The sequence below is a fragment of the Stegodyphus dumicola genome, chromosome 9 (genome assembly GCF_044657685.1).
Source record: "Stegodyphus dumicola isolate Sdum_Otavi_A_Nest chromosome 9, ASM4465768v1".
NCBI lineage: Eukaryota > Metazoa > Arthropoda > Arachnida > Araneae > Eresidae > Stegodyphus > Stegodyphus dumicola.
This window is the reverse complement of record NC_140776.1, coordinates 166,944,565-166,966,795: the sequence shown is the minus strand read 5'-3', so window position 1 is coordinate 166,966,795 and position 22,231 is coordinate 166,944,565. Positions and strand designations below refer to the sequence as shown.

Genomic DNA, 22,231 nt, shown 5'->3' with positions numbered 1-22,231 from the left:
ACAAGAAATCTAATTTGGTGCTTATTTTTCATTAGTATTTTTTCTATTAGTGTTTTGTTTAAATATATTAAATGTCATATTTTTAATTCTAATAAATATTTTTCATTTAACATATATTATGTATGCTTATATTAACAGTTTTGCATAAAAAATGCTTTTTTAACCTTTCAGAATTTAGCAAGTGTTGAAATATCACTGAGGTGATTGTTTGCCAATTATATATTATTTAATAGGATAGATATAAATGGGCCCCGCACTGCCATTTTGTGAACAATAACTTCCATTCCAGAATTTATGTATAATACTTTTTAATATCATTCATGACATAATTTTATTACAATTAATGGTGGAGAAAATCTTATGTTTAAAAGTTCATACATTGCATTGAAAAATCAATGAATTTCATTTCTGGTTTTGGTTTAGATGGAATGCATTGTACTTATTTAATTTCTTTTGTAAATGAAAGTTATTGGGGAAAATGGAAAATAACTCCTATTGTAGTCATAATAGTAATGTTTTGGTAATATACTTTATATATATGTATATAAGTTATATGCAGTTAGCAAATTTTTGTGTTATCAAGTGGCACCACAATTAATTTACCTTTAGCACAACAAATGCACACTACATGGATAGACTGGAATTTTCTTAAAAACACTCCTGGAAAACCTGAAAAAGGGAGGGAATTTCGTTCTCCTGTTTGAGTGGCAACCCTGATACCAGCACAAAACAAAATGCAACCAATCTTTTTTTTTACGTGCATGTAATATTAACTCTTTCCAACTATAATTCACCTTGAAAAAATAAATGGTGCCCACCATCCAACAGATATTGTAGAATGTTCTCTTAGGGACAGAGAGGTTGGGGACCCTGTGTTACAGGAATTTATAGTGTCTGGGTATTAGCTCATAATTGCCAATACACCACATTGCCAACAATCAGTTGGCATTTTGGGGCAATGAAATGTCTTTTTGATATAAGCAAATTAATCAGTTTTTAATTAATTGATTAATTATTTTTAATTTCCTACACATATTATCTGACAATTAGATTACAAAATTGTATCACTCTAACACCACAGGTTATCTGTCTCTCCATATGAAGTCGTTTAAATAAGGCAAATGACATCTTTCAAACCAGTTCCCAGTTCTTATTCCAATACTTTGATGACAATTTTGTTAACACTATTTCTATTATTCAACCATTGTTACGTGCAGTTTCATTTTAGGAACATTGGAAGACTCGTAAATTTTTAGCAAAATAGAACGGGCCAGAAAATAATGGATTGCTTTTGATTAGTATCTCTATAAATCTAGTAAATACATGATATGAAATGCAGTAAAAATTATCTAGATAAGTGCTAGTATTTAATTAATTTGAAGTTGACATTAAATGGTAAACAAAAGAAGCCATCTTTATCCTGTATTAAACCCTCGCCTTCAAGAAGAGAGAGCATATTAAGCAGGAAAGGAAAAGAAAGAGAAAACTTATGTGTTTCTAAACTCTGTTTCTTTAAAATGTGCACTTCAAGATCTTAGTGGACCTTCCTTCATTCATGATTTTAATTTATGTTGTCTTCATTGTATATAAAGGATTAGGGAATTTTAGAAAATTAGCAAACTCGGCAGTCTTTGCAGTAGTTGTTACCATGATTATAAGGCTAGTTAAAAAGGGAAATATTTCCTTAAAGTGACTAAAGTAACAGTCTTTAGAAGAATACAAATACATTCACTATTGGTCATACAGTTATTATCCCAATGCAGTAACTGTACGTTTCTACCCCCATTTTGATGGAGCACATCCCAAAGGTTTCAAAAGGTCTTCCACTCTTCTTTTGCCACCAAACTACTGAAGATTACTTTCAGCTTGCCAGTATTTTGAGTGCTCTCCACGCCACATAGACGCTGACAAACATCAGTGCCTTCTCCAAAATTAGAACCTATGCCCATCAGTACAGCAGACAGTGTCACTGTCCTCTACGCTAATCAGGGCAACTTAGGAAATACAAAAAAATTTCTAGAGCTGGCATAACACTTACATGGAAAGGACACATGTATCATTATTGGTGTTTACCAAAAGGTATTGATTTATGTCAAAGTACTAAATATATATTAGGTTAGCTATGGTTGTGAAGCCTCTTTTTTACATTTCTAAAGATAGGATTGATTGTGAGTGTTAAATCATATTCTGACATTATGGACTGATGTTTGCAAGTGAGTTTCACTTTAGTTTCCTCAAAGCTCACTTTGGCAGTGCATGTTTTGTGGATGATGCAGACACTGAGCAAGAAATCTTTATATGATTGCAACATAATGCAAAAAAATTTTGATGCAGTAAGTATTGGGACTTTTATGCACTGATGGAATGAGCTTTGATGTGAGTGGAGTTAATGTTGAAAAACAAAACTGATTGCTACATCAGTATATCATGCAGTTTTATTTTTATAATAATAGAATTTGTTTCTATAGCAGCAGAATTTGAAGAGTTTTATTCATTAACTAGTCTTCCTATGTAGCTTATTTTGTTCTTTTAATACATATTTAATCTGTCTGTTATCCAGTTTTATTTTAAATGCAGAATTAATAAATGTTTCTTTATTGCTAGTTTACCAGATGCATTGTAGATTTGCTTGTTACAACATTTCAAGAAGTTATTTTAGCAGAATGTCCAGCAATGATAAAAAATCATGAGGCAGAAAGTAAGTCTTGTTAAACTTACTTAGTTTAAAATTTAGTTTTAAAATTCATGTTAAGTAAGTTTAACAAGACTTACTTAACATGAATTTTAAAACTTTATTATCTGCATGTAGGTTATTAGTTAACTGTTATCGTAATTTTGATAGCAGACAAGTGAGTTGAAAATTATTTTTTAGAAAAGGGCTGTTGTTTGTAAAAATATAATACATTATTCTTTAGTTTTTAATATTACTCTTTAATTTACATTATTCTTTAGTTTTTTAAATTCTTTAGTTTTAAAGAATGAAAATTTTGTGGATGTTTTTCTTTCTTCCAATTTCATTGTTTATTCTGTAGTTTTTAATTTAAAAGGGAATTGCATTTCAGAGCTTCAGTTGATGTTCAAATTGATGGACAAAGCTTCAGATGGTATTAGTCCTATGCTAAGAGATTTAGAGCATTATATTATTAGTGAAGGTTTAGCTGAAATGAAGGCTGCTGCACCCATTATTACTCAGGTATTTATGTTGTGTAATTAATTGCATTATGTATTAATATTTGATGATGTTAAGCTCATTCGTATGGAATTTGACTCATAATTTATATGATTAATTAAGTGAAAAGAGTTATGGAAATTTTGGGAGAGAAGTTCCTGTTCCAATATTCTTTTTGAAATTAGTTAATTCAGATATTAGTTTCTAGCTATAGTATTGTATTCTATATCTTTTACTGATGGGATGAAATATTTTACTTAACTTACATTTTTTTTCAGAGTCTTTAATGATGATACCTTTTACAGTGCTTTTCAGTCAAAATAATGGCAGTATTTGAAATTTCCTTCAGAATTGCTAAAGAAATAGGAAGTTATCAAATTACATTAATCTAGTGCTAAACAAAGAAACAACCCATCCCTAATTCCTAGAAACTGTGGATTTGGTGTGAAAATCCCTGCATGTCAATTCTTTGGGGGAAGAAATAGGGATAATGTAATAAGACCAATTATTATATCCCACACCAAACACTGGCAATTTTCCTACTTCTGTTGGCCATCTGAGGAAACCTCCAATATTTTGCATCGAAAGCTGTTTGGATCAGTTCTTTGGGAAAGGATTTCAAGTTACATTTATCTAAGCTAGAAATAATATATGTAAATCAGAAATTAAAAAACAAAAGAAAAAAAAAAAAGATTAATTTGTATGTAGGAAAATTGATAGATAAGGAGGCTGAAAATCAGTTAAATTTATATTGCTTTTATCCATGCATTAGTCATGATTGATTTATCATATTTTATGCTCTAAGTTAGTGTTTCTCAAACTTGTTTGGGTCACTGCCTTGAGTTTTTTGTGTTGATAAGGCCATTCTCTATCCTTTTTGTACATGATATATATATATATATATATATACTATATATACACACACATGTGTATGTGTATATATATGTATAAGTAAGAATGTTTATTATTATTGAGTGAGCTATGGAATTACACGAGGTGAGACCAAAAAGTAAGGTGACTGATGTCATAGTAATAACTGTATTATATATTTGCATATAAATACCAGAATATTATATATTTACATATAAATACCATTACATGTAAAATATTATATATTTGCATATAAATACCTTGTCAGAAGTGTATTGTAGGTGGCGGGATGTAGTTCCCGCTGTCTACAATACACTTCTGACAATGTTCATACAAGTTCTGGAAACTTTATAGTTTCTAGAAACTATCTAGAAACTTTATAGTTTAGTCCTTTGAGACTGTGTTAAGTTCCTTGGTAACAGCAGCTTGAATGTCTGAGATGCTTGAAAATCGGTGTCCCTTTAGTGCCAATTTCAGTCATGGAAAGAGAAAAAAGTCTGCTGGCACAAGATCAGGGGAATAAGGAGGGTGAAATAACTCCGTAACCTTTTGCTGCACGAGGAACCATCTAACACACATTGCAGTATGAGGGCGTGCACTATCATGCAACAGAAACCACTTGCTTGATGCAGGGAGATGGGGCCGAACACAACGAATGTGAGCCAGGAGGTGCTTCATAACATTTCAATAAAATTCACCTTTAACTGTTTGACCTTCCAGTATGTATTCTTTATTGATAATTCCCTGTGCTTTGAAAAAGGTAATCAACATTGTCTTAACCTTTGATTTTTTGGAGTGAAACTTTCTTGATTTCGGCGATAAGGGAGTGCACCATTCCATGCTTTGGCGTTTCATGTTTGGATCATACACAAAACACCACGTTTCATCTCTTGTGACGATTGATTGTAAAAATGTGTCATCTTTATCTTCTGCATTGATCAAGTCGCCACAGGAGTCCAATCGCCGCTGTTTTTGTTCATCGCTTAAGTAATGAGGGACAAACGTCGCACAAAGTTTTTGTTTACCCAAATCCTGCATCAATATTGTTCAGAAGATTTCATGAGGAAGATTCAATTTGTTTGCCATTATTCGGATGGACAAACTGCGATCTTGCAGCAATAACTTCCTAACTCTTTCAACATTTGCTGTCAGTCTGCTCATCATTGGTCTTCCACTGCGATGTCATCCTCCATGCTTTCACAGCCTTCACGGAAAAGTTTGAACCACTGAAATACTATCTTGTGAGATAAAGTGTCTTCACTATACACACTTCGAAGCATTTCCAAGGTTCATGTAGCAATTTTACCCATTTTAAAACAGAATTTCATTATTGTTTTCTGGTAAATTGTGCAATGCACTAACACTTTTCAGGTTTAAGTGACTGCACAAACAGACAGGAAACAAGAAACTTGACTGACTCTGAATTTCAAATGACCCTGAACTTCAACGTTGCGTACCAAATATCGTAATGTGCATGTGTCAGGTCATCGGCTGTTCTCATTTTTGAAAGGAGGGGTGAGTCACTTTTTGGTCTCACCTTGTATATTAACTTACATAATTCCTTAAATATTCCAAATTTTTAGTAGTTTCAGGCCTACCTAACTCTGCACAAATATAAGGAACCAAACTACCTAATGAAAATATATTTGGTATAAATTAACTATTTGAAACTAATAAATTTTTGTATGTTTGAGAGCTGTGATCCCCAATGGCTATAGTCACAGTCATCTCTGTTTAAATTTTTTTTTTGTGAACTAAAAAACATTTAACAGGTATTGGAGTTGTTAAAAAATATGAGAGTATTGTAAATCATTGTCTTTCTTTGTATACAGATTTACAATAGTGTATGTCATTGTAATTTATATAGCTATTTGTATTTATGTGTTTATAATTTGGTTTTACATATTTTTGTGTTGTTGCTTATTTGTATTTATTTATTTTATGCCTTTTGTAAGGTAATTTTATGCTTTTTTATTATGTTTTTTTTTAATCTAGGATTTGTGGCTGCTTTATGTGTTAGTCTTTAAATTTATGTATTATTTTGTAGCAATTTAACTTCTAAATCAATTGATGTGGCAGTATTAAGGATATCTCTTGTAGAATTGGAGATACAGCAAAATTCCTTTTACTTGGCCTTAGTGCTAATTTTTGTCACTAAGTTGATGACATTTAACAATTTTCACCAACTTCCATGGCATTTTGGAAAATACGTTTTTTAAACTGTACACAGATGAGTGAAAAGTAGATACTGTATTCTTCAAAATAAGTTTGAAACTAGTACTTGAATGTGCAGACAAAGTAATAGAAACTGTATTTCAGACAGAATTGGTGACTATATGTGTAGCAACGACTCATATAAGTACCAAGATGCATAAAAACTTGCATATACTTTAATTACATGTCTAGTCTGCCACCTATAAAAGAAATGCAGCTATCCTCTTATCAAGAAAATGCAAAAACTGTATATATCTACAATCCCCCACTATAGTAGCTTCCCACTGTATAGTTAGAAACAGAGCTGCAGACAGAGCAGTCAGACAAGCAGAAATGGATGCAAATATTTCCAGGTATTCCAATTCCACTGCCTGCAACATGTCATGAAATGTAAATTCATTTTATTTTAATTACAAAATGGCAGCAGAGTGGGAACTGTAATACTGGTTGCAAAACTCACAAAAATTTTTCCAGAAATGACCAGCACATTAATAAGTAAAAAACCCTACTAGCTGTGACTTATTTACCATGTATTGGAGTCACCACCATTGCAGTCTCAGAGAAGATATCTGCTGTTATGAAGATATTTTTTTATATAAATCACTGTATTTTTAAATCTATACATACATTTATTTATTTGTCAGTTTAGAAATCCAACAGTGAACAGTCATATCTCTTGGATTGAAAACACAGTTAATAATAAGAAAGATCAAACCTGCTTTAGGCATTCTAAAACTGGCAGTGGCCTTACTAGGGAAAAAAATCTAGTTTGCATCTCAATGAATGGTTATATAATATTTGCTTTTCTTGGATTTATTAAAGTATTGCTTATGTATTTATATTTTCATGTACTGTATGTCTGTCTTTGGATATGTATTTTTTGCTTTTCTGTGCATGGTATAAATGATTTTTCCGTAATGTGTTCTATTCAAAACCAAAATACATTGTATATTCAGCATTTTTTCCCAAAGTGATAAGTAATAATATAATTACAGTAAAAACTCGACAATCTGGAAAACTCAGGAAATGCATAGTAAGGGAAAATTTGGGATAATTGAAGGTATAAAAGTAAACATGGTAGAAAAGCTAAATGAATGTGGGGAAGATATCTGTTATAAAATTATGAAAACTGCCATCTTGCTTATTATCAGCTTGAATATCAAAAGCCTATCTAAACGTCATGAATATTTAAAGAATAAAAATGCATTTCAGACATAAAAGGTGATCTATAGTCATAGGCCTTAACCATGTAAAAGTAATACATCTTATCTGACAGTGAAATCTCTGGGTGGTACACAAGAGAAAAATTGGTGGTAAAGAAGCGAAGTATTTTTAACTATTGAATTCAAAAATTAAAACCCCAACATCTTGACTGAGTCTTTTCTCTAACACTTGTAAATTTATGCGATCTGAGCTTTGTTCAAGAGTGGTGATGTAGTAGTACTTTGTAATGATGGTACTAAAGGTTTTCAGTTTTTGTTTAGATGGTACACGTTAGTCAAAAGGTTGAGAACCGCTGCCATAGACCATGAAAGTTGGTGGAGATCCTGCCAAATTTCTGCTAATCATTCTGGCCAAAATTTGAAAGAACTGGTTACTCTTTATTAAATTAGTTAATTGCAGGATACGAGTTATGGCTATACTATCTAAAAAAGCTTAAATTACTTGTCAAAACTTTTCATGTTGTATCACCAGTGTTTAACCATTTTTTTTCAAATAAAATATCATATTGTGCCCATTAACACACACTTTGGCAGGATCATATAACTTAATATAAATATAAATGCTACTCCAGGGTTGGCACCAAAATGATTACAAACAGTGAAATAGCACTGGCGATAGAATTTAAGGGCTGTGGAATTTTTAAAATTTAGGTAGGTACTCTGTGGCAAAAAATTTAGCATTGCCTCTATAACCCACTGCTTGCTCATCTAGGGCAAGTCCCAAATTTTAATCATTCCTTCAAAATGTGAAAGAAAAACAAATAAACAACTATTAACTTACATCCTTCTTTACAAAAAGAAAAAAAAAAGGCTTTTTGAAAATTAATTGGATTTCCATAAAAACAGGGCAAAGATCTTATGATTGTAATGTGATATCATATCTATCCATTATTTGGACTAAATATCACTATTTTGAAGACATTTTTAAAAAAAATTCTGGGTCATAGTCCCTGTGTGTTTCATGATGGCTGTAAAAGTCTCTCATTTATTTAATTTTTTGTAAATAATAACAATGAATTTACTAAAATTTTAAAATATTCTCGTTAATTAAACTTTCTGATTATTTGAATGCTGGATAATTGAGCTTTTACTGTATATGTGTTTTCTTGACAAATCAACAATTTTTTTTTTTTTTTTTTTTTTTTTTTTTTTTTTTTTTTTTTTTACACGCAGCTTAGCAATATTTTCCAACTTTCAGTTTTCATCTTATTTAGAGGCTTTAATTCCTCTTGCTCACTATACTAAGTTGATATGCTCATTTGGTGGAACAGTTGTTCAGCTAACTGTATAAGAAAGGTGCCAGAAGTGGTTATTCACCCTTTTGAGCATTGATATGAGGCTGTGAATAGCTGTAAGCCAGTCGAGTCAAGATTATCAATGTATCATATGTATAACTTTGGAAACAATTTCAAGCAAAGTTTTAATTCAGCAAACTTAATTTAACAGTTAGGTATGCTTTTCCCAGTAATAATTTATACTTTTTTTCTTTAAATCTAAGATTCAACTTTTGTTAACGATTGTATAAACATTACTAAAAACAGATTAGAATTGATGGATCTTATAATTGCATATTTTTCAAATTATTAATTTAAATAGGAATTTAAAATTGCAAATAGATCAAACTCTCATTAAAAAACAGTTTTCTAAACATATTTAAACATTTGATTTCATTCATTGTATTTTCTTTGAATCATATCCTTTTTCTCTGTTATTAGAACTGAAAATCACTAATGTGTCTTAGAACTACTGGTATGTTATATTAGAAGATGCATGATGATTTAACAAAGTATATGTAGATAATAGCTGTATCAAGAGACATGCCTGAGTAATAATAAATTATATTAAGGCATTGAAATTTTAAATAATCTAAGGATTGAAATTATGAATACTCAAAAAAATTCTTTCTGTTGGTTTTCTAACAAATGTTTCTGTAGGTTTTCTAAACAAATATGCTATTCTAAAGAAAGAAACAATATGAAAATTGTTTCCTTTGTTTTTTGAGAATATAAATTTTTGCAATTGTGTTATTATATCTGCGAGTACATAAAATTGAGTCATTAAACAAAATTCATCTTTTTCTTTTAATATAACAAATGCTTTTTATTTTATCATTTATTGATTTGTTTTTATGTTTACCGTCTTTTCTAGGACTGTGAAAAATATGTTGCCCAGGCAATAGAATTATTTATAAGATTTAGTAAACTAGTCAAAGAAGCATTTAATGATGACTCTAGGTTCACAGCATCAAGAGATAAGGTATTACACATATTATGTTATAATTAAAAAATTTACCATATGGTATATAGTTATGATTAGGTATATAAATTTTTTTGTTTCTTTGTCTTTTTTGTTTTAGTTCAGATCTCTCTAAAAGCACAAAATGAGATAAAATTATGACTATAGTGGTGAAGTTTATGTTTGAAAAGGCACGGAAGATTAGAAATGGACCAAAAAATTGCACTCAGTTACATTATCTGTTATGTAGGGAAGACTTGATGATAAACATGACTACAATTCATGAAGTTAAAACTAGAATTTATTTACATAAGAATGAAAATAAAAGTAAAAGAATAGTTGTAAAACATTTTGTACACATCCATCCTCATGATTGTTCACTTTTCGTCTGATCACACCCTATTCTAGACGGCGCTTTTATATAATCTTAGTTACAGTTGCAGTTCCCACAGTCATTTGTCCACTTGCCTGATTTAAATGCAGTTATACAGTACAAAGTCTGAAATCTGGACTCGTCAGGACTTCAGCGGTTCCGGATTTGGGACTTTTCTGGATATTAGATCATCAGTTAAAATTTAGTAAGATGGCATGTAGAAATTATACAATTAAAAATATGAAATTTGAGTTTATGAAATAAAGAGAAATTATGATCTAAAAAGTATCAAAATTTATTAATTTAAAAAAAAAAAGCAGCTTACTATTTATTTGTTTTTTTTTTTATTAAACCTTTCTTTCAATGTAAGTTGTTTAAGTTGCTTTATTTTTTTGTGCTCATACTTTCTTTTTAATTCTATAAACAGACATAATTTCTTGTTCAGTTACAAAGTTCCACTGTTCAAGTCCTGTAATTGCTGTGTGGAGAATACCAGCTAACTTATAAATCGAAATTTTTTCATTTTCAATAACCGCTCTGTCACTTTCTTCACTATCGGAAGCGGTATTTTCTGGATCTTGAACCATACTACAGATTTCGCTGTCCATTAATTGATTGATAATTGGGGCATTGTCGTTGCAATGAAAAACTTCTTTTATATCATCTTCATTTACCGCTTCTCCACGTTTCTTGACAAAATCCGTTAATTGGAAAATTTCACCTTTGGTTTGCTGTACAGTACACTCCCGATTATCCGCGGAATTGGGTGGTGCGGCCGCCGCGGATAACAAAAATCGCAGATAATCCGAAAAAAAGCTAAAAACGGATATAGCAAAAGAAAAAACCGTCATTCCAACTTTGAAAAATCGTTTTATATACAATAAAATGTAAAATAAACAGCGGGAAATGTTTAACTAACGCTTAATATTTTAGTATATCACTCAAAACTATCCTAAAATGCATTTTGTTAATGAAAATAGAAAAGTGTTTTGTATACTTACGAGAGGCGTCAAGGATACACAGAAAAATTAATAAATATGTACTGTTTTAATACTGTAATGTATTATGTAATTACAAAAGCATAACTGTAAAACTAACCTTTTTGAAACAATCAGTCATTTGTGTTTGCTTTGTGCTTTGGAAGCATTTTCTCTTGATCCGAGATTGCATTTTTCGTAGCATAAGTTTCTCGGCCAACTCCGTGTCGTCTTGTTCTTCCAAATAGCTCAGTAATCTGTAGACTTGTGCAAAGCCGCTTCATGAGTCTTCTGCATATGCACAGTATCTTCTTCGTCTTCACTTCACTGTCCTTCATTCTCGGTCTCTCCCCTTGCTTTCTTCACAATTTCGTCATCTGTCAAGCGTTCAAAGTCAGGTTCGTTGACGTCACACTCCAACCACTCGTTAATGCTTTCAGCATCAACGTTCTCACCACTCGGAACTGTTTTCACCATATCGGCAAAAGTTGCTGTGGGCGTCTCTATAGCTTCCTTCTCTTCTTTACAACTCAAAGGGGTTAGGTTGTTGTTGGCTTCAACATTAGGCATGAGTTTTCTCCATAATGTTATGAGGGTTGACGGTTTCACTGAGTTGTATGCAGATGCAATATCGTAGATGCTGTCGAAGATTGTGTAGTGTTTCCAAAACTCTTTCAGATAACCTTCTTCAATTTTGGTCATTAGCAGCTTGGTTCTGTATGTTCTCTTCATTGTTGCAATGACTACTTGTTCCATGGGTTGGGTTAGCTCAGTAATGTTTGGGGGGGGAGAAACTTTGCAAAAATTTGTCCATCAGAAGACTTAACATGCTTGTTGCTGACTGAGAAGGTGTGTTGTCGATCAATAGCACAGCTTTTTCAGGCAGGCTTTTCGATTTAAGATGTTTTGCACTTGAAGAAAAAAGATGTTTTCGAACCATTCTTGAAAAATGTTTCGGTCCATCCATTCCTTTTTTTGGTTAAAGTAAACAACGGGTAAATTTTCTATCCTTGTGCCTTTGAAAGATCTCTCTCTCTCTCTTTTTTTTTTTTTTTTTTTTTAACTTTCCAATGACAACAAGTCTAAGTTTATGTCCACCGGTAGCCTTACTGCAAGACATGATAGTGATCCTATGCTTTGCTGCTTTTATAACCCGCCGCTTTACTTTCATTTTCAAATGCTAAAGTGCGATTCCCGATTTGTCGACAAAAGTCCCGATTCGTTGGCATTTTAAATTTGATCAAAAGATAGCTCTTTTTTTTAATACAAATTCTTCAAATTCATGGTGGAAATCGTCGGCTGCTTGTTGGTCACCACTAAGTTTCTCCCAATGAAGTCCAATTTCTTGAATTCCATGTCGCTGCTTAAAACAAGTCAACTAGCCAAAAGATGCATCAAAATTTCCTTTCAGGCCTAACAACTCAAAAAAGGTTTTTGCCTTCACCGCAATGATAGGACCATTTACAGGAGTACCCTGTTTTCGTACTTCAGCTAACCATTCTGTCAATGCCGTGTCTAGCTCATCAAAGGTAGAACCTTTCACACTTTTTCGCGTTTTCTTTGCGGAAGCACTATCCGACATTGATGCAAAGTTCACCAGTTTGTCTTTTTGCTTTAGAATGTCACGCACTGTTGTTTCCGCGATTCTGTAATCCAATTCCATATGCTACCTTGTAGCGCTGTTTGCTACTTTGGAAATTAATTCTAGTTTTGGCGCTATCGTCAACACAACCTTCTTTCATTTTCCTGACATTTTAAATGAGTAACAAAAACACAAAACCAAAAAGCACAAGCACTGAATACAATAAAAAGATAAGAAATTTAACTCGGACCGGTTCACAAACACTATTAGGCTTAAACTAACAATGGCGAGTGAAAGGAAGTGAACGTGTCAGTAAGATTAAGACGAGAAAGGGCGGTGGAGCGAGCACTGCAAGCGTGAGTAATCACTTACTCATCATAGGGGCCGAGGGTAAGGTTCCGAGAAGGCCTGGGATATTTTTGCAATAAATAAGCACGATGTTAGCAAATTTACCGTTTTGCTCAGTTTTGTGAAAATTTTTATTTTGTTTGCTTTACGCTTGTTTAAAAAAAAAAAAAAAAAAATGTGCGGCAGGCGCGGATAATCGGGAGTCTACTGTACCTGAATGTCTTTAAAGTTCGTAGCTTAATGCTTTATCTAGGGCCGCCGCTAAAATCACATAATGCAGTCTCTACGGGTCTTAAATTCTGCTACAAAGTGCCTTCCCAAGTTCTAAATTTTCACCGCACTTTAACTTTGCATCCATTCTAAATCATAAAACCTTCTCATCCCTTAATTTTCCTGCTCGGTGCTTCCTCAAATTCTAAAAATTTCGTCTTCCCTAAATTCTGCCGCCGCTTCTGGGTTTATGGTGAATAACATATCAGTTATTCTTAATTAAAATAGCACTAAATGTAATCTTTTGGCCTATGAGTTTCATTAACAAAATCTATTTTTAGAATATGAAAAGAAATTTTTGTTGAATTTGCCTTGTCAACATTTATTAAAGCATTTAAAAATCTATAATCATTGCTAAGCATAAAAGGTTGCCATACTCTTGTTATTCAATTACTAATATAAAAAAAAAGTTTAAATATTATTGCATAAGTTATTACTGAAGCTGTCATGTATTGATAAACATGCAGTGAAGAAAGCAAAATATAATAAATAATGACTTGCCAGGTCGACATCATGGATATAAAATAGGTGAGTGTTTCGGTTTGAGATGTATGCCAAGCAGACAGCTACAGATCCAAATTATTAATCTCACAAATTTATGCTTACATGATTGTTTTTCCATAACAAGTTATTTTATTTAGTGCCTAAATGAATTTAAGAATCGAAATTTTTAAATGAAAATCTCCACGTGTTTTATTATGGAAGGAAAAATCAAATGCACATGTGTAAAAAAAAATATACCTCCCCCAAAAAAGTTTTTGTGGCTTTTGAGGTCTGGATTTTAGATCATTCCGGATAATGGACGTCAGGATTTCAGACTTTGTACTGTATTAGTTTCTGGTGCTATGCTTAAATTAGTTGAAATTATTAAAAAAATTTGTCAAGTTAAAAATTCCGATTAGTAGCAGTAATACTTATTTAACATAAATTATTGCAAGCAGAATTAAAATTACTGAAATCCAAAAGTCAGAATTTTATGGAAAGATAGCAAAGTGTACATGCAACTATTTCTAAATCTCAATGGCTGTCATTGACAGTTATGATTCATAGCAGTCTTTAACTGGACAGAACTTTACCTAAAATCTACGGAAAATGAAAGATAAGAAACTATTCTTCGTTCTTAAGAAACAGTCAACAGAATTCATAAAAATCACTTAAATTTTATTTTCTTTGAAGTAGTGATGAGATGCTCAAGGTACATTCAATTTAAGTGGCAGATGAGAAATTTCCCATCTGTCTCATATCTAGGTACTTCTATTATGATGTTTTAGGCAAACATCTTGAGCTTGATAACTGATAGCTAAGGTAATTTTTCATCTGTCTGATATTAATAAGCAACAATGTCTAGAAAATTGAATTTTTTGAGAGCATGGAAAAAATTTTTTCCCCCTTCCCCATATTTTGAAGATTAAAATTATTATATAACTTTGTTTGCAAAAATTATTTTTCATTTTAAGGCATATAACAAGTACATATACAGTTTATAAAACTGAAAGATTGACTTTGCTTTTTTTTTTTTAAATCATTTATTTATTTAAAAACAAAATTCTTCTAGCTTAACAAATATTTAAAGCCATGTGTATATATGCATATGAAATTCAGTGGCAAACAAAACTAATTTAATAAGACAACTGAATTTAAGTAAGAATCTAAACTCATTCAATCAAGTTAATTGAATTACATGACAGAAAGGAATTAATGCTTAGATAAAAGATACTCACCTTTAACTGTGGAATTATCTATAAAACTTTACTCTGAAAGAGGGGGGGGGGATTGTGTGTTTAAATTTTGAGTTTGACTTTATTAGAAATGTTAATAACTTTGATTTTCAAATCAAATTCAAAATTGGTTTTTGATATTAGCTAAAGTGAATAAAATAGCAAAAGAATATAAACTCAGAACTTTCACATGTTACAATAGAATTCTGTTCTATAGTGGAAGAAGAAAACAATCTTTTTAGAGCAAACTTAATTGAATTTGATAATTTACTATTATTCTTATGTGTTTATATAAATATTGTGTCATAATCTTTTTCTTTTTAATTTAAAATTTGTATGCCTCACTTTATAAACCTAGTCAGAAAGTTCTAAGCTTTCTGACTTGATTTACTGGACTGTGTGATGCATTTAATTGTGGTTTTTATTATTGCATTAGATACTTATTGAATTCCATTATTCTATTTGCTGTAGTAGAAAGATTTATTACTTTTTGATATTAACAGGCAGATTTTGAATTATAATGCTCCCCTGTTTGTTTAATATTTTTAATTTTTCCTTCACAGGCCTTTAAGCAAGTTATCAATGATTCATCCATTTTCAGTTTAGGAATAACTGCAAAACAAAATGGGTAAGATTATTTCTGTTTTCATGTAAATTTCTTAAATTGGTTATTTTACTCTGTAACATAAACTATCAAAGTGCAACTTTTAAAGCAATTTTAGTAATTTTTGAAAAATTCTTACAGATCTGATTTTGAGTATTAATGTTTTCTTGTGTATAGGGCTGGCAGCAAAACACGTTCACAGTCTCATTATCCTGAATATTTTTTGAATTACTGTGAGATTGTGCTTAGGAAAGCACGTACAAGGAGAAGACTGACATCAAAAGAAATGGAACAAATGAAAGTAGTATGTATTTGTATTTTCTTCTTGCTATTTCAAACATAGAATAGACATTTACTATTAAAAATGATTGAAAAGAAGTTTGTATGATGTCAGTTTGCAAATTCACATGTAGTAAGATTAAGTAATAGTTGTAATAGACATGATTATAAGAAATTATGTATCAGTAAAGACAATTTATACTATCTTACATACAGTAGTGTTGAGAAAAAAGTTGCGTTTGCTGTGGTTTTAATGAGGGTATTAACTTAATCATGACACAAATTTTCACGAATTTTAAGGAATTTTTAAAATTTTAAAACTGTCAGGTTTTTTTGGCAAATTTCAAAATATTTCCTTCTTTTTCTTTTTCTTCTTTTTTTTTTTATGTGTAATTTTCCATTAGAATTTTGCAAAAATGCAGTGCAAAATAATCAAAAATCTAAGCATTAAGGAATTTTCTGAGGCTTCACAACTATCAAATTTTTCTGTAAATGCAAATAAATCCATAAATTTTAGATTTTATATATGATTTTTTAAATTTTGTTATAATTACTACATAATATTTAAATATGTCATTATATTTTTATGCCATTTTCTTTTAAAATATCCAAAAAGTGTACTGCAAACTAATCTGACTCCAAGATCCAAACTACAAGATTAAACTTTGAATTAACCAGCTGAAGTTACATAAAGTTGCCTTCTGTTGCTATCAGTGCCAATAAACAATTTTGATGCCAAATGATGCTTTTTCTTTTCTTTTTTAAAGTGTTCTACTTAAGTGGGAAAAAAAAAAAAACTGCATATATCTGATATAATATTAAAAAACACAATCTAGTCAGATCATAATCTTGATCAAAAATAAACTTATTGAATGTGTTCATAGAATTTGATTGGTTTATAAATGTAAATTTAATCTAATAATGCTTATTTTGTCATGTACTAGTTACAACGTTGCTGCTGCAATTCTAGCAGATTCTCTCCCTTCCCCAAACATTATTATCTTCCATCATGAAATTTTCTGTAAATCTGCTAATATAGGGATTTTGTGAACTTTCACGTCTTATTCTTTGCTTGCCCCACAAAGTTTGTCTTCTTCCTCCAGGATAAAATTGCTATTGTAGTTATAGCCTCTTCTCTCGAGTGGTCAGTGCTGTGGAAAGGAGGTGGCAGACCCTCGGGCCATCTTCCAGGGTGACCTCCCTCAAAATTAGAGCAGAACTGCAGAAATCTACATAAACAGAGTTAATGTAGTGGAAATACCTGTACAACCTGGTGGTAATATTCTGTTGTTCCATCCACTTATGCTGGTGTTCCACCATGCACTTGCTTGTAGTTATAGCCTAAATTATTTTATTGTTGCTTGCACCTCGAAATTGATTGGTATCTTGCAGAGCTATTAGATATTTATCTAAGCAAGAAACAAGAAAAATGAGGAATGCTGTTGCTGGAATTCAAACTTTGAACCTTCCAGTTACTTCCAGCCAGACATGCTTCCCATTAAACCATGAAGGTACATGGTAAGGAAAGGGAAAAGTCCTTTACATTTTACCCTCACTAAAGGGCAACTTAAAAGTTGGAAACTCAAATGTAAAATCCAAGTGGTAATGAATTATCATTCACTATATTTTAATACAAGTGCCACTTGTAGAGCATTTATGTATTTATTAGAACAATTCCGTCGCCAGGATTCAACCATGAAATCACATGCTAAGGAAGGTGAAATTTCCCTATCCTTGATTTTTCTTATTTGAAGGTACTGAAGATGTAAATAACTATATCTAGTATTTGAAGATAAAATCAATAAATTTTATGTTTAATATTTTAGTTTCAATTTAGAACTAACAGCATGTGCTTATTCTTGTACATAGTTGCAGATGTATTCAGATCATTTTGAAAAGGCGTACATTGATGCAACAGAAGCTTTCTATAGGGTTAAAGCTCCACAGTATTTAGAAGCAAATGGTGTTCAAAACTATATGCAATATGCTGAGCAGAAGTTGACAGAGGAAGAGCAGCGGGCTGCTAAGTACCTTGAATCTCATTCTGTACAGTCGGTAAGTAGTTTCTTTAATGTTTTCTGGCTTAATTTTAATATATATTATTGTATATATATATATTAATATTAATATTAATATCTTTACTTCATTTTATCTTTTTAAATGGTGCAATTTTGATATGAATTTGCAAAAAGCAGCAAATTTCCTGTTCTTTTGCAATGGGAAAATCTGCTAGTTGGATAAACTAATAAGTGTATCTTAAGAACATGGCAAAGGAATATCTTTTTATTTCTTTTTGAAATGTTAAAAGTGCAATAAAATGTGAGTATTTCTTTGAATGTAAAATTATTCAAACTTTTTACAAAGTATTGGTACGAAATGCCCAGCCTCAGTAAGATAGCTGCTCTGCAAAGTAGTCTTAGGGTTGCCAAAAAAAGGCAAGGGAAGACAGGATTGCCACATTTGGCGACAAAATTGACTATATGCCATAGACAGATGGAGAACCTTCTGAAACGAATTCTTACTGGTTTAGCCCAGAATGTTCTCGAACACAAGCCAAAAGCTATATAAACTCTGCTGGTATGTGGAGAGTCAGTTCGCACAGAGTTCTAGTCAATTCATTGAGCGAGTGTCTCCAAATCTAGTGCTGAGTTTGTTGTCGAGTGCATCGAGAGAGCCTCTTTGGGAATTCTGAGTTAGAACATCGCCAAATTTGATCTTTGAGTGTGTTGAGCTCCGGCAATCACTGAACCAAGGAGTCGGGAGGTGTGCTTTTGTGTATTGTCGAGTGCATCACGAGTTGTAGTGTGGAGAGTCTCGAGAGTATGTAGACTACCGAGAACGACCGAGCAGAATCAGGAGCTGTACTCTGGTGTTTTACTGTGAAGCTGTCTCCACTGTTATAGCCAGATAACCTGAAGGCTGTGTCGCTGATTCTTCCAGCATGTTTGTAGTAGATCTTCGATGACTGTAAAAAGCATTATTTTGAAGCTGTCTTGAATAATACTGGCCAATAAATTGTGTTTCTATTTTTCATCAAGTGCTGTGATCTTATTCACTCAAATCCATATAAAGATACGTGAAGAGAAAAATGCAACGGTATTATAATTTTGAATAAAGGGCTAGTATAAATCTTTTATCCCTCAGTGGCACAGCTTTTTGAATGTGCTTTTGAAACATAACATTTAAACAGCTTTTATTAGCTAAGTTTGTGTAATTATTTTCGTCTGTTTCCATAAGCTAAATATTGTACTTACATCATTGAAAAATTAAGAAAATAAGATGTTTTAGGGCTGATGAAAAAGAAAGTATTGCAGTTCTTCAGAAATATGGTAGTGTGGCCAATAACCGAGAATGCAAAAATTCATATTTTTTGAAGTTGTACTTTTTAAGTAACCAAATTTTATAGACATATGAAGTGAAAAATTGATAGAAAAGTGTTAGAATTTGTTTGAATATTCCTATATCTAATTTACGATGATTACTTGCTCTATGTATTGTTGGACAGTGGAATGTACAACAAAGATATTCTATAAAGAAAACTGGTAGTATTCCAAACACAAATATCAGTTGGTGTAATTTCCTCTGAGAAATTAATTTTTCTATGTAAAACAAGAATGTGGAGAAGCATTTGTGCTCCACATAAGGATACCCAAACAAAGATTTCTCTCCAAATTCACTAATGCATTATTGCTATCTAGTCACCGATGAGTTTGAGAATTTTCGGTAGGGTTTTGGGTAATCAGGAAGTACCTTTAAATGTTTAGAATGATAATTATTGAGGTTATTCATTTAAAGTAATATTTTCAGGTTTAAAAATAAAAGTTGGAATTTTGGAATATTAAAATATACAGGGTGTCCACTAAAGTGCACTACCACCCGTTTAACTTCTGAACGGCTACGGCTATAGTCAGTGGTGTCCAGGTATAGTAAAGTGGCTATGCACTATTACGTGAGATAATTTTCAGCACCACCTGGTGGAAAACAGCGTATCTATCTCAAAAACGGTATGAGATAGGAAGAAAAAGTGAATTACAAAGTTCTAGAGCATCATCGATTTAGTACAAAAAGACACCTCGTGGACATGAATATTAAGAACAGAATGTTTTAAATGTGCATTTGTTTATTCACAGTTTTCGAAACTGTGACGTCATGAAACAATCTTAGAAAGAAAAAGACAACTAGTTATCACCAGCTATTTTTGTTTTTGATGTTTTAAACTTCACCTAAAATGCACATCTGGACCTTGTTAGAACTTCATGTTGCATGTTGTAGCATAGCGGGTGACACTTTTGCACAAGCATCTGTAATATGTCGTTGCAGTGCTTGTGGAAGGGTCACACACACCTGTTGTTTGAGGTATCCACACAGGAAAAACTCCATTGGAGTCTGAGGTGAACGTGGGGGGGGGGCACTGTTCGAATATTCAAGCCCGTTAAGTTTTACTGAAGTACGAAAATGGCAAAGTTATTTTAAAGGTTTGAATATTCAAGCCCTTTAAGTGAAGTACGAAAATGGCAAAGTTACTTAAAAGGTTTGAATATCCAAGCCCTTTAAGTTTTACTCAAGTACGAAAATGGCAAAGTTACTTAAAAGGTTTGAATATTCAAGCCCTTTAAGTTTTACTGAAGTACGAAAATGGCAAAGTTACTTAAAAGGTTTGAATATTCAAGCCCTTTAAGTGTTACTGAAGTACGAAAACGGCAAATTTACTTAAAAGGTTTGAATATTCAAGCCCTTTAAGTGTTACTGATGTACGAAAATGGCAAAGTTATTTAAAAGGTTTGAATATTAAAGCATTTTAAGTTTTACTGAAGTACGAAAATGGCAAAGTTACTTAAAAGGTTTGAATATTCAAGCCCTTTAAGTTTTACTGAAGTACGAAAATGGCAAAGTTACTTAAAAGGTTTGAATATTCAAGCCCTTTAAGTGTTACTGAAGTACGAAAATGGCAAAGTTATTTAAAAGGTTTGAATATTCAAGCGCTTTAAGTTTTACTGAAGTACGAAAATGCCAAAGTTACTTAAAAGGTTTGAATATTCAAGCCCTTTAAGCGTTACTGAAGTACGAAAATGGCAAAGTTACTTAAAAGGTTTGAATATTCAAGCCCTTTAAGTGTTACTGAAGTACGAAAATGGCAAAGTTACTTAAAAGGTTTGAATTTTCCAGCCCTTTAAATATTACTGAAGTACGAAAATGGCAAAGTTATTTAAAAGGTTTGAATATTCAAGCCCTTTAAGTGTTACTGAATTACGAAAATGGCAAAGTTACTTAAAAGGTTTGAATATTCAAGCCCTTTAAGTTTTACTGAAGTACGAAAATGGCAAAGTTACTTAAAAGGTTTGAATATTCAAGCCCTTTAAGTGTTACTGAAGTACGAAAATGGCAAAGTTACTTAAAAGGTTTGAATATTCAAGCCCTTTAAGTTTTACTGAAGTACGAAAATGGCAAAGTTACTTAAAAGGTTTGAATATTCAAGCCCTTTAAGTGTTACTGAAGTACGAAAATGGCAAAGTTACTTAAAAGGTTTGAATATTCAAGCCCTTTAAGTTTTACTGAAGTACGAAAATGGCAAAGTTACTTAAAAGTTTTGAATATTCAAGCATTTTAAGTTTTACTGAAGTACGAAAATGGCAAAGTTATTTAAAAGGTTTGAATATTCAAGCCCGTTAAGTTTTACTGAAGTACGAAAATGGCAAAGTTATTTTAAAGGTTTGAATATTCAAGCCCTTTAAGAGAAGTACGAAAATGGCAAAGTTACTTAAAAGGTTTGAATATCCAAGCCCTTTAAGTTTTACTGAAGTACGAAAATGGCAAAGTTACTTAAAAGTTTTGAATATTCAAGCCCTTTAAGTGTTACTGAAGTACGAAAATGGAAAAGTTACTTAAAAGGTTTGAATATTCAAGCCCTTTAAGTTTAACTGAAGTACGAAAATGGCAAAGTTACTTAAAAGGTTTGAATATTCAAGCTCTTTAAGTTTAACTGAAGTACGAAAATGGCAAAGTTACTTAAAATGTTTGAATATTCAAGCCCTTTAAGTGTTAGTGAAGTACGAAAATGGCAAAGCTACTTAAAAGGTTTGAATATTCAAGCCCTTTAAGTGTTACTGAAGTACGAAAATGGCAAAGTCATTTAAAAGGTTTGAATATTCAAGCCCTTTAAGTTTTACTGAAGTACGAAAATGCCAAAGTTACTTAAAATGTTTGAATATTCAAGCTCTTTAAGTTTTACTGAAGTACGGAAATGGCAAAGTTATTTTAAAGGTTTGAATATTCAAGCCCTTTAAGTTTTACTGAAGTACGAAAATGGCAAAGTTACTTAAAAGGTTTGAATATTCAAGCCCTTTAAGTGTTACTGAAGTACGAAAATGG

At 31.7% G+C, this 22,231-nt stretch overlaps 2 protein-coding genes across 14 annotated transcripts in view; one reads left to right on the top strand and one right to left on the bottom strand.

Moving 5' to 3' along the window:
* The window catches only part of LOC146995543 (cullin-5-like), a 153,774-nt gene extending 135,776 nt beyond the window's left edge, over nucleotides 1-17,998 (top strand). For 12 of the 13 annotated variants that reach the window (XM_085824306.1, XM_085824312.1, XM_085824313.1 and 9 more), the window contains 6 exons: nucleotides 2,605-2,698; nucleotides 3,063-3,193; nucleotides 9,625-9,732; nucleotides 15,543-15,607; nucleotides 15,761-15,887; nucleotides 17,732-17,998. In XM_085824306.1, coding sequence (XP_085680432.1) covers nucleotides 2,605-2,698; nucleotides 3,063-3,193; nucleotides 9,625-9,732; nucleotides 15,543-15,607; nucleotides 15,761-15,887; nucleotides 17,732-17,983 — 777 coding nt within the window. In that variant the 3' untranslated portion in view covers nucleotides 17,984-17,998. The remainder of the gene's footprint in view (nucleotides 1-2,604; nucleotides 2,699-3,062; nucleotides 3,194-9,624; nucleotides 9,733-15,542; nucleotides 15,608-15,760; nucleotides 15,888-17,731) is intronic. The other variant, XM_085824311.1, reaches the window with a different exon arrangement.
* The window catches only part of LOC146995541 (E3 ubiquitin-protein ligase HECTD1-like), a 308,521-nt gene that overhangs the window by 219,237 nt on the left and 67,053 nt on the right, over nucleotides 1-22,231 (bottom strand). The window lies entirely within an intron of this gene.